This window comes from Ooceraea biroi, chromosome 12, assembly GCF_003672135.1.
Source record: "Ooceraea biroi isolate clonal line C1 chromosome 12, Obir_v5.4, whole genome shotgun sequence".
Classification (NCBI taxonomy): Eukaryota; Metazoa; Arthropoda; class Insecta; order Hymenoptera; family Formicidae; genus Ooceraea; species Ooceraea biroi.
This window is the reverse complement of record NC_039517.1, coordinates 7,117,991-7,130,705: the sequence shown is the minus strand read 5'-3', so window position 1 is coordinate 7,130,705 and position 12,715 is coordinate 7,117,991. Positions and strand designations below refer to the sequence as shown.

The window sequence follows — 12,715 nt, the reverse complement described above, 5'->3', positions numbered from 1 at the left end:
CAAAAAGGATCCACAGCGAACATTATTCGAACATCTAGCATATCTATATATATATATATATATATATATATATATATATATATATATATATCAATCCGCATCCGATATCGTGACTGCGACGACATCTCAACGTCCTCCAGTTTATTGTGTTCATCATGGCTTCGACGGGTTAGTGTTCGCTGCAAGTTTGCCGTTTAATTTGCGTTTTAATCCTCGACCCCGCAACGATGATGCATGTGACAAACGAGAGATCTTCCGTTTCACGTTTCGCAAGGTTTCGCGTGTCACTTGTCGCACCGGCGACGCTCGATCTCGTGCTTTTCCACGCACTTGACAGTTTGACTTTCATCGTCACCACTGTTTAGATGTACTTCCGCGTACACTGAGGCGTGCCCGCGGGCCACTGAGAAAACTCTTTGCTCGGTTTCAGAGTCCCTGGTGTGCGACATTCTCGATTTGAGCGGTCAGAGCCTGAAGAAGCTCAGCCGGTGCCCATCAGACGCCGATATCAGCACGCTGATCATCGACGACAATGATCTGCAGCGACTTGATAATCTGGATTCTTATCACAGGATCACCAAGGTAAGACATGCGAGTTTATTATGTGAAAAAGTGCCATCGACTTGTCTAGATAAATGTAAAGTTGCAGAAAATGCACGATGCAACGAGCTCTTTCATTCCATTGCTATCTTCTATATGTAGCTTTATATATATATATAATAATAGACATTATACAACGTTTCAGTACGTTAGAGTTGAAAATAAAAGATTCAAGTCTTTGGAATTTGGTATTATTTATTCTATTACTGTTGTTACTGTTCATAGAAATACATGGTTTACATTACAATATATATATCGTTTTATTCTACTGGTCTGTATTGATCTTGATTTCAGCTTTCGATAGTCAGAAACCAGTTGTTGCGGATGTACGGCATATCGAAGTTACATAATCTTGTTACTCTCAATTTGGCGAACAATGGCATTCTCACAATAGAGGGAATCAAGGACATGATCAATCTGCAGACTCTTTGTTTGGCTGGCAACAATATCAAGGTAAAACGCCAATAATCCATGATAATGCGATTGACGAATTTTGTTTTATATTACATCGATATTTTAATGCACGGTACATGATTGTTGCAGTCCATTGAACATCTACACACTAATACCAAGTTGGGGCATCTGGATTTGTCTGAAAACAGTATCAGCCACATCTCAGATATATCTTACCTGCGAAATTTGAAGGTACGTTATCGGCAATACTTGATGTTAAGTCTTTGTGTAGCATAATAATGTAGTACCTATTTTGAGAGTGCTTTGATTTGAATGCTTCATTTAACAGTGAGTGATCAATTAATCAAAGTGGTTTTCCCGTCGTTTTACAAAAGTGATAACGTTTTAGGAACTTTTCCTGCATAACAATCGCATAATAACGTTGCGCCAATGCGAACGCTATTTACCTACGTCTTTAGAGACATTCACGTTGGCAAATAACAATATTACTGACTTGAACGAAATGTCGCATCTGGGTAATCTGAAAAATCTGGTGAACTTCTCGATCGCTAACAATCCGTGTGTCAGTATGACAGGTAACAGTATGTATCCTTTTCACGAATCACGCACATTCGCCATTATTCCATCTAGAAATTAGTGAGTCCTCTCGATGTTATTTTTTAATATCAATTATAGCTATGAAAAATTGTTACACTGACATTTATAGCGTTCCATTTCTTGAACGTTACGAGCAAAGATTTCTATTCCATTTTTCATTGTCGCTTTTACATTTACTAGATAAGAAAATTAGTTTACATTGACCATAGCATTGTTACGATAGCGTATTGTTCTTAACAAATAGTCCATAGTGGGTTTGACTATCGGCCTTTTGTTATTAATTGGTGTATGAGCTTAAAATCGATCGACGGTTATGCAGTCGACCCTATTGAAAGGTGGGTGTTCCAAAAATGCGTCTATAACTAATATGTAAAAATTAATTAAATTACAATTGCAACTGATTGGCAACAACGTTTGCTCAGCTTGAAAGCGGAGTGGCTGTATTCTCAGGGACGCGGTAGACAATTCCGCGTTGGCGAACATGCCTTACTCGCTCAGTATCTAGCATCCGTCTGTCCGCTCTCGGGCGAGTCCCTAGAGAACGAGACGGACAGGAAGCTAAGACTCATACTGAGCAAAGCTCAGCATCATCAGCAGCAGTTGAACCAGCAGAGTGATGCCGGGAGTGTGCACAGCTTGAGTAGCGTGACGATGAGTCCCTCGCCAGCCGCTAGACGTAGACTTAGCCATAACAGGACTAATTCTCCCAGACGACCCAGTGAGTCCGATAAATCCATCATTCGCTTGCGTAACGCCGTACTGGGGATTCGGGAATGAGAATTTTTTCCCGACGATTCTTAGAACGTCTCTCGATCTCTCTACTCGTTGTAGTTGCGAGAAATGGACTAGTAGTGACCTAGATTTTCTTCCAATCGTCGAATTCAATTCAATGCCATCACACATCCTAGTTATGCTCTGTTTTCTCTAGTGCCAATGTTGACATACTATGAAGATAAATGCTTACAGTCACCAAAATTTTATGAGGCAAAGTACTGTGTCTGCCATACCCCTTGCAAAGGTATCCAAAGTCAAAAACTAAGGATTTATCACGTACTGAATAAAGAGCCATATGGTAGGAATGTGCAAGAATGTGCAAGGACACAATTTAGCTTAATAATAATAAAAATTCCAGACACACGTAACAGATATCAGCCAAAGTACTCGCAACACGAAACACCAGGAAACCAACCACTTTCGATTCATGCACATACCTATAATATATCTTTCGCGTGCATAATACTTTCCGAGCAGTCGCTTTTTTAGGCTTGTAGTGCGAACAACCATTGGCCGATGAAAGCAGTTGAAATATTATTATCGGGTCGCTACTTAGAGGATTTGATTATTAGTGTTGGACGATTTGGAGAGACATAGTTTTCACGTAGTTCACATGTTTTCTTTAGCGTATTATTTCGATCAGTAGACCGTCGTATCATTTGCATGCTTCTGCTAGCAGCGCTAGCGTCGAGGAACTTGTCAAGCACAATTAAATTTTACGCAAATGATGTAATCCCGCTTGCCGCGTGATAAACGTCGATTATAGCGGAATTAATGTTCCACCAGCTTCCGCGAGGAATTCGTTGAAAATGAAATCGCCCGACCGGATGGTATCCAGCTGTCATACCGATGCCATGGTCTCCTCGTGTCACGGCTTGTTGAGCGGTGAACACGAATCAAACCTGATGATGACTCAAAGTTTAGATCCCAATATGCTCACCGGTACACTGAGCAACAAAACGGCAAACAATAATCTACAAGATATGGAGGGTAAGACAATCACAATAAAATGATAGAATCAGGTTATATAATGAAAGAAATTTTGTTTAGAAGCATCGAGTCCTTTGCAAGCGGCTACGAAACTGGTACCGGTACCGGAGTCCTTGATGAGCCCAGACTTTCGTCCGCCGTCTGGCCTTTCACGAATTTTACTGAAGACGCCCACGTCGAGCAAACTGAACTCGCCGTGTCAAGTAACGATACCTAGCAAGCCGTCGATGGATGGCGACCGCGACGGGAAGGCAATCCCGATTATTAACACGGTGAATCCGATGGCGAAGACGAATCTGAGCGCTGTAAAGGCGAACGCGCTCGTCAAGAGCAACTCTGCGACGAATTGTAGCGTGAAGCCGAACATAGCCAAGCCGATCGTGACGCATGCCAACAGCAAGTACCCGCACAGCGTGAAGATCAACAATTACGTTCAGAGCAAAACGTTACCAGCGAAGAGGAGCACGAAGAGTCCGAATCTCGCCAGAAGCATACAGCGGCCGAAGAGCGCGAACGAGAGACTGAAGAGCACCTTGAACAAGGTGGATAAGAATGGTGACGCTGGCACACAGAGCAGCGACGAGGACAGCGAAGTGTGCCAGGCGAAATTGGACAGTATCCGGCACAGGGCCATTCAAAGAAGACAAGAGGACAGCAACAAAGGTAAGTCTTCGAGGCTGAATCAGAAGTCGCAAGTATTAACGTTTACTTGTTCATTTGTCAGATCAAGATCAAGTGGAAAAGGCCGCTATCTGCATTCAGAGAATCTGGCGAGGCTACCACACAAGGAACCTCAATAGTAAAGCCACTAGTATATTGAAGACGATCGACATGATGAGAACGAACAAATACATTCAGTAAGCATTTATAATGTGTAACTTATTATTTACATTATAGCAAGTGCACACGTTGTAACAAAATATTTTTCTAGAAAACTTTCAACCGACATGGAGGCGACGAGAACTGCCCTCGAGAGCGAGCACAAGTTGCAGCTGCTGCAAATGCAGGCGATCAACGCGCTGTGGAAGAAAGTCGTCAGTTTGCAACCAGGCGGCAGTCGAGAGAACAACTTCAGCGATAATACCGATGGCGCTCTACAGCCGAACGCGGATGTGGTCAGTAATCTGGCGCAGACGTGCAATTTGCTTCACACGCAGGTGAGCTTGCGCGCATTTTATGAGGGTTCGTTTTCAACAAAACGAAACACCGATCTATGACGTGTCTGTGTCTGGTGTTCCGTGTCAGGTTCAGCAACTGCAGGATTCGATGTCGGAGATCAAGCGTTGCATGTCCAGCATGAAACCGCGATCCGTTGTCGATAACGGCGTCGCCACTCAGACGGAGATATCGGCCGTGCATACACCGGCAGGCGAGGAGAACACGTTCCCGTACGGGCGTCCCAGTAGACCGCAGAGCCTGCCGATCCATCAAACGATACACGAGGGTAACGAGAACAAAAGTTTCGCGTCCAACTTGGTCGACAGCGTACTGAAGAAAGTGTCGCAGTCCACCGACACAACGGACGACGAGGTCAACACGGACATTCTGAATTCGAACGAAAATCCAGAGGCGCCGATCCCTAACGAGAATCCGGAGATGTTCAAGAGCTGCGAGGAAATAATAGAGTCAGACCTGAAGCAGGCGGTCGAAAACGAGGCGACGAACAACTACGAAGATATGATCGAGAACGCGGCGATGGACGGCGAGGTGTGCGAGGAAACGTTGTGCAAAGAGCTGCACAGCTTGATCGAGACGGAAAACGGTGCGGGCGATTACGAGACGCGCGAGAAGGATAATGCGATCGACGGAGACGACAAGGAGACCTGTTAGACTTGGACCATGTGCCGAATTTTCGTGCTACATGCCTTGTGAGTAACATGATCATGATTGAGATAGTACGTTAAGCTAATAATGCGCAGCAAAGCGAAGCGAGTGACGGATGTCAAAAACTGCTCACTGTAAATAACGTCAAAAAAGTAATTCTAATGGTAAATTGATATTGTGAAACAGAATTGAATTCTAATCGCGAATCCACTTCGTTAACATAAGGAATAGTTCGATCGCGAACAATAATGCTGCCATTTCGTCCGACTAAGATATCGGCGTTGCTCGAACGTGAGAGATCGACAGGAACAATGCTCAGCGTGAGCGGCAAAATTACAGGAAAAGTTTCAGCGATAACTATGAAGTGACTAAGTCAGTTTTCTGTAACTTTTATTATATGATTCGCATTGTAACCGTTTTGAGAAATTTCAGAGACTTTCCGTCCATACATCTGGCTAAATGGCAATAATATCCATGCACTCATGTAAACCGTATGTAGCACGTATTACCGACCTGACCAGTAGAGAGTAACTTCTGAAAACATTCCACTGATTTTCTCTTCACCGAGATGATTCCATGCTACTCCGCGCATTGTACGACACCTTGGAGAATGTTAGCTTACATCATTCTCAAATTGAAGTATCCATGCAAAGTATATATTTATTATGCGTACAAACTGCATCTAATTCGTTTCTCGAGTTCTTTCGCACAGCGATTTTGTATTCAATTATTTATTTATTTATTCGTCAGCGTGTATATGCAGAAAAGTATTATTTTTCGCGGACAGTACATCGTTGCGCTCGTGGCCACAAATCGCGATTCACAATACTCGCCCTTGCTCTTGTAAACTGATTTGCACGCGCGCGCGAGCGCAACAATGTACATAAAGATAATAAGACATTAGGAAAGAATAGCGCGATTGAAATACGATTGAATCTAGTCAATATAGTAGCTTTTACATTTAGGTACACTGTAGATATTTACTCAAAAATTGTTATACAGATAATATTCAACGTTATGAAATGAACATTGCGAGAGAGAAATCTTCATCGGAAATATACGCTATTGCATCGTTAAAAGGCACAATTTAAGTTAGGAAAAATATGTAACTGATTTCCATCTAATTATTGATTCCGCCATTACGACGTTATTATTATGTGCGATAAATAATTGTTAATTAACAATTTCCAACAAGTTTTTTTTTGCAAACATTTCGCGGGCATGCAAGCCTAACACTGTGTTGACACTGTATATTGACTGCAGCATATTTTTCTATGTACGAGTGCATTTTTTTGTTTTAATATCTTTCTTTTAAATAAAGTTCTTTGAAATAAAATTCAAACTATTTGTGAATTTTGAGATGAATGTTCAATACGCGTTTAACTTTGCAAGAAAGAGAGGCACATGTAGCAGTGTTTGCTTCGATAGAAGAATATGCTTAGCTTAACTTTATATTCTTGTGATTTTTCATGGGAAACATACGTGACTGTGGTAATAAACTGAAATGATTTCCTAATAATAACACAAGATCGGATGGATCTCGTAAAACGAGACTGTAGAAATTATAAATACAGTGTATTTATTTAACATCCCTCATTCAATTTACAAATTATCAATAAGTATAAGTCAGTCTTTTGATTATTAAACATTATTCAGACATACATACGCACATACATTCGCATTTTAAACTTGCATTCAACACTATTTTATAAAAAGTATAAACGAGTAACCAAGATATGTATAGGCATCAGTGTTTCTGACTATGTCCTCCTTTTTTTAAAAAAAATGTATTTTATTTAGCTTTTGAATATTTATCTCAATTTTAAGATTCGGTTATTTCTATTTATATATTCATCTTGGTCTGAAACAAAAATATAAAAATTGTTTAAATCTTTCTAGATAAATGAAAAACATTAGCCGGAATAATCATTGGAATAGTTTTTGAAATACCTTTCATTCTGTTGGAAGAGTTCATTCTTCAATCATATCTTGTAAGTTTGCCACATTTTTTACTAGGTCGAGAGCCGATGTAAGCAGTACATTATCAGCATTTATTTCACGTACTTTTTGCAAGTCTTCTATCGCTAATTTAGGCTGCCTCGAGTGAATGTAGGCTTCTATTCTATGCAACAATGCTCTTACATTGTGTTGATGGTCCATGTTCTTGATGTCCTGTTCACTTGCAGAATATTGCTTTAATTCAAAATTTCTCAGAATCTGAAAATTTGTATGTTCAGGTAAATAAGGCTGTCTCTCCTATTTGAAAATTTCTATGTTCAGATATAAGGGCATAATTCCTTTTTTGTAGATTATTTACTCGCCTCACTGCTAGTACGTATAATACTACGGTAGTCCTCTTGCTGTAATCTTATATCGATTATACTAAATAATATTTCAGTTCGGAGATTCCTCAATGACATCTCAAACTTATCGTTCAACCATTGTGTCAACGTCCAAGTATAATATCTATAAGCTTTCTTATACTTTCTCGCGGCATCCACCATCTCATCCTTCGCAAAATAATAATCTCCCGAATCCTTTATATTCCTTATGACTGTTTCCATGTATGCATACTAAGTGCACGAGCAAAATCAAAATTTGAAATTGAAAATGAACATGAAGAATTGAAATAGATTTTGGTACGTAGTGAGAAAAGTATTCTAGGAAATATCTTGTGGAAGAAAAAGATACTCACTGTGAGTTCCGTGTTGTATAATTGGTATTGCCAGTCTACAGGAAATGGCGGGTAAACATCATCAGTATCATCCTCCTCTTCCAACTTCCAATCATCATCTGCTTTCAATTCTCCACAGTCAACAATACTTATTATCTAAATCAAACAATAAAGTAAAGTGATGATTATAGAGCTTGAAACCTATCGTCTTGTCTTGCGTTAGAAGATATGGAATCTTACTTCCATCGGAACATCATCTTCAGTCGTCTGTACTTTATTAATCTCGTTCAATATGCCAGTACCAGCTATAACTTTTCCGAATACCACATTATTGCTGTTCTTAAATTGCATGGTAGGTTTTATGTTGATGATAAACTTTGAACTATTGGTATTCTTAGCATTTTCGTTCGCCATGACGAGTACTGCACAACACCTATGTTGTCGCATCGTCGTCCAACTGTTATCGTCAAAGTATTCACCATAAATACTTTCTCCGCTGGTACCATCATTATTAACGATATCACCGCCTTGGATCATGGAATTCATAACGACTGCAGTAACATAAAATTATAAATAAATGTAAAAAGGTCAATAGTTAATAAAAAGGTTGTTTCTCCAAATTGTTTTTAAACGTAGACAAAAGGATTTCAAATTTTCTTCAAAGTCTTTAAACGTGGGCAAAAAGATAATCGATGGAAATAAATGAAATTAATGAGACAAATTAAATCCATATAATTTTAAAAACAGAAATATTCTTGCTGTATATATAACATATCACAACGTTCGATAAATACGAAGATGAAGATTACAGGGAATAAGACTTTCGAAATATAAAAGTATTATGGAAATGTTCCGAAAACGTGTACCTTTATAAAAGACGGATCCCTTATAATGTAATTTCTCGGCGTGCCTTCCTTCACCCTTCTCGCCGGTGCATAGTGCACGGAAATTCTCCACGGCACGCGGCACAGTATTCTTAAATAGTTCTATAACCATCCTGCCCACTAGACAAGAATAAATCAAATTTTAAGTATAGCATTTTCGCATGCAATATTTAGAAGGTTAAAAAACTACCTTTCTCGTGACCGATCGCAATATCCAGGAAAACCACGATGTTATCAGAGCTCGTAAGGAGATGCTCCCTGTTAAAGGGAGATGGTTGAATAGGAGGAAACTTGTATGGTCTGTTGAAGATGGACATCGTGATCCGCCGAATGATGTTCTCTCCGTAAGATCATCAGCTAGAATGCGGTGTTCGTGCGAGAACTTCTAGACTTTTCGTAAACACGTGGATCAAGGTGAGTTTCGAGATGTGTATATACTGTACTGGGTATATTTTCCTAATAGATAGGCAATAATCTTCAGTAAACATCCCTTATCGTTCTAATCTAATCGAAACGCTACATTTTTCTATTTCAAATCATAAAACACTGTTGTATTTTATACACTGTAATGTTTCAGAAAATTATTCAACGACACTGGACCGCACAGAACGACTGCCGATAGATGCTGCATTCGATATATCGAGAGGAAGTTGGAATTTGAAGTCGCGTTCTCTTATTTAAGTCGAACAGTTTTGAACGTTTGGTGGGGGAGAAGAAGAAATGTTTACTCAAAGTCGTCATGCTCAAGCTAGCTTTCCTTATTTTTCATAAATTAGACGCAAAGCTTTACGTTTTCTGTCACCCTCACATAAAACACACGCGGGATATGTTAGTTATGATCAATCTTAAGAATAAAACGAAAATAAATAAGCACATTTTTACAAAGTACTAATAACTTTTACGTCAACTAATTATAATTATAAAATATTCTTAAAAAAAAAGTACGAAAATACAAAGGTCCCACCGAGATTTGAACTCGGATCGCTGGATTCAGAGTCCAGAGTGCTAACCATTACACCATGGGACCTTCCCCTGAGGAAGTAATAGATAAGGTACATATAGATAATTACAAAAAGTTTGTGAGAATTTTCATGATTTTGTAATTTTAAAAATTGATACACTAAATTTGTAATGTTATCAATAACAGGTACCAGTAGTTTTAACACGCCATAATGAAAAACGATAACACATTTTTGATGATAAATAAAAATTTATTTATTCGATGCACTTGCAAATGTTTGTTGAAAAGTATACTTGTGTGTGCAGACTCGTATATATGTAACATGTACAAATGTTTCGTATAAAGTACACAAAGTACGTGTATGTGTGCAACTATACCTGGTGCTACCGCATCAAGAATTAGAGAAGGGTAAAACATAAAATGGTGCTACGTGCTGTTTTCTTTGTTTTATCTCGTTGTAATGAGTATAACAATGAAAGTTCTCACAGATAACGTATAATCGCATATCGCTTTGTTATATATAATAAATTTTCATACATATATATATATATTTATATATTTTTTAAATTTATGTATCTCGCGGAATTCAGTAGGAATTCTCTCCCTATATATATATAATATATGTATGTATATATAAATTATAATACTATATAAAAACAAGAGCAAGATATATCGATATACTTATCTTATAGTCATACCTAGAGAAGCTCCTTCCTAGTGCTAAAATGTATTACGTACTATCAGAACTTCTGTTCTTTATTACTTATATCTGGAAATATAACAAATTGCATAATCCCATCTCTTCGCATAGCTCATTTTGATCCGATTTCGCAATCAATCGCAATTTGATACGCGCTCCACGCGTCTACATATTTTGATGATCCACATTTAAATGAACAATCCGCAAAATTAACAAAATTATTCGCATAAAGCACTCTTGATATTATTTTGAGCAATAAAAATGTACATCTTTTCCCCGTAGCCTGCCTTACGACACCACATAAAATAGTGTTTATGTGTACGCGATTCAGTGTGTATGTATGTGTACGTGTGTGCGGAAATGACTCCCTCATCATCATTACTCTGTTTTGCATTACCTTCATTTTACACAGTGAATTTGTCAAATCTTTCGAAAAATTCGCGAATTTGTTCTCTACAGATACGACTGATAATATATATATATTACGATCTATACAATGCTTTTCCCTTTTAAGAATGTCGATTATATATCATACAAATATGACCCCACATAAAAATGCTGCTTGCTCTAAAGCCAAGTTGGATAAAGAAGGTGCAGATTCTTTTTTTTTAATAGAAAAAGAGCAGACGTTCTTGCGCGGTGCCAGACAGTAGCCTCCAGCCGCGCTTGATGTTCAAGTATTGGATGATGGCACGTACACAAATGAGAACTCCTGAAACATAACGTTGTCGCATTTACGTAATCATCAAAACACGCTAGTTACGCTAATGTACAAGCTTAAATTTCGCAAGTATTGTACGAACCAAATGCCATTATCAGCCACCATAGCCATGAGTTCTCTCGCGAGGCGAGGTCAGTGGAGTGTTTGACGATGAGCGTCCACTTTGTCAAGGACAGTCCGAAACCAGCCAGCGCGCCGTAACGAGAAGCAATAGTGTGGCAGAAGCACATCAGTAAGAGAAATCCGATCCAGTTGAATAGAAATGCGACTGTAATAGAAAAATGCAAATTAATATAGAACGATTGGAGCCCATAAATTTGCTCTCAACAAATACGACAGCATATCGTCTCACCGAGGAACGCTGTGAAGAACATGAAATCTGTACCGAGCAGACCACTCTCCGGATCTCCCTCTGCAGCTTCGGTGTCTATGGCCAATATCGTCAGAGGCTGCTGCGGTGGTCTGACACTTCCCGGCTGCGAAACGTAACAACTTGTGATTTATTTCGCGAGATACACGCTAAAGAATCCTTTCTTTTGTTTAAATACCATATGCACGTGAGGCTGCGGTTCACCCTGCAGAGTCTTTTCCCGCTGGACCTCCTCGTAACTGGGTAATTTGGTGGCCACTTCGTAAGGAGGTGGCGCGGAGAAGTCAGGTTTCGGAGGTGGAATCTCCTCCCCATCAGCCTAGACAATGCCACCACGTTTATGATCAAGTTATATCGAGTATTGCAGAGACTCATGCTAGAATTGTACCATTCTATTTGCCGTTGCGCTGGCGGTAGAAGCACCAGAATGTCCCAGCATGTCAGCCTGCATAACCGGTAATGCCACTGTAAGCGTGGGAATTTCAGTTTGACGTGTCACTTCGCCACTTGTACCCGTACTTGCTTGGGGCGGCTGTAAAACAGAACGAATCATGTTTACTTTGCTGATCAAATATTATGCCTCGAAAAAAGAAACGATACAATACGACTCAAACAGCCGACAGAATTAAAATATGCATGCACGTCGGGTCGCAGTCACTGTCATTGTTGTCAAGTCCGATAAAAATCACCAAAACAGCAAACAATGACGACATCGAGGAAACGTTCCGTGATCTGAACAGAGTCGACCACGAGACTGTCGAGCGAAAAAGATACCGACGGTCGCGCGAGAGACGTTCATTCGTCAATCCGTCAAATCGAAAGGCGTTTCTTTCCGCACGAAGGTGGTCGATGAGAAATAACTCGCGGGAGAAACGCTCCGACTTGAAGGTGGGTTGATGACGGAAACCGCGTTCGGAGAACGGGAAACCATTTCATTTACACATTACATTGACCCGGACGTCGACGAACATACCGTATCGTAACGGGCGTTACTGTCCATTTTCAGCCAGGATTGCGCGAGGTAGCTGACGAACAGCAATCGCTAACGATCCCCGCGGGGACGGAACAATGCGCGCTTACGGGAACGCAAAACGCCGCTCTTCCAGCCAGCAAAAATCTTTAACAATCGATGGCTGACAGCTGGTAAGTCGTAATCGCCGTGACGACTCACGATTGGTCTAGAGTCACGCCCATCACCGTCGAACT

General features: G+C 39.9%; 3 protein-coding genes, 1 long non-coding RNA gene and 1 other non-coding gene across 6 annotated transcripts; 2 read left to right on the top strand and 3 right to left on the bottom strand.

The window, feature by feature from the left end:
- Positions 1 to 83: 83 nt before the first annotated feature.
- On the top strand, positions 84 to 6,761 carry LOC105284180 (centrosomal protein of 97 kDa). Of its 2 annotated transcripts, none has more exons than XM_011347510.2 (12): positions 84 to 168; positions 431 to 582; positions 895 to 1,053; positions 1,144 to 1,245; positions 1,403 to 1,599; positions 1,863 to 1,946; positions 2,034 to 2,329; positions 3,172 to 3,375; positions 3,439 to 4,038; positions 4,100 to 4,232; positions 4,307 to 4,532; positions 4,621 to 6,761. In XM_011347510.2, the coding sequence occupies exons 1-12, from the start codon at positions 156 to 158 to the stop codon at positions 5,203 to 5,205; spliced, it is 2,751 nt and encodes a 916-aa protein (XP_011345812.1). In that variant the 5' UTR covers positions 84 to 155; the 3' UTR covers positions 5,206 to 6,761. The 2 variants fall into 2 exon arrangements, with proteins under 2 accessions (XP_011345812.1, XP_011345811.1); XM_011347509.2 differs by having other exon boundaries at positions 156 to 168; positions 3,436 to 4,038.
- Positions 6,762 to 9,338, bottom strand: LOC105284181 (peptidyl-prolyl cis-trans isomerase D). The gene is made up of 7 exons (XM_011347511.3): positions 8,948 to 9,338; positions 8,740 to 8,877; positions 8,114 to 8,424; positions 7,895 to 8,029; positions 7,521 to 7,772; positions 7,150 to 7,416; positions 6,762 to 7,060 (listed from the first exon to the last, which is right to left on the bottom strand). Exons 1-6 carry the CDS (start codon positions 9,072 to 9,074, stop codon positions 7,171 to 7,173), a joined length of 1,209 nt encoding a protein of 402 aa, XP_011345813.2. The 5' UTR covers positions 9,075 to 9,338; the 3' UTR covers positions 6,762 to 7,060; positions 7,150 to 7,170.
- LOC105284183 lies at positions 9,082 to 10,375 on the top strand. The gene is made up of 2 exons (XR_894826.2): positions 9,082 to 9,171; positions 9,335 to 10,375. It is a non-coding gene; the product is annotated as an uncharacterized LOC105284183 (long non-coding RNA).
- Trnaq-cug lies at positions 9,713 to 9,784 on the bottom strand. The gene has a single exon. It is a non-coding gene; the product is annotated as a tRNA-Gln (tRNA).
- LOC105284184 (NEDD4 family-interacting protein 1-like) lies at positions 10,149 to 12,683 on the bottom strand. Its single transcript, XM_011347512.3, has 6 exons — positions 12,483 to 12,683; positions 11,898 to 12,041; positions 11,688 to 11,828; positions 11,492 to 11,615; positions 11,222 to 11,407; positions 10,149 to 11,130 (listed from the first exon to the last, which is right to left on the bottom strand). Exons 1-6 carry the CDS (start codon positions 12,507 to 12,509, stop codon positions 11,027 to 11,029), a joined length of 726 nt encoding a protein of 241 aa, XP_011345814.1. The 5' UTR covers positions 12,510 to 12,683; the 3' UTR covers positions 10,149 to 11,026.
- Positions 12,684 to 12,715: the final 32 nt, after the last annotated feature.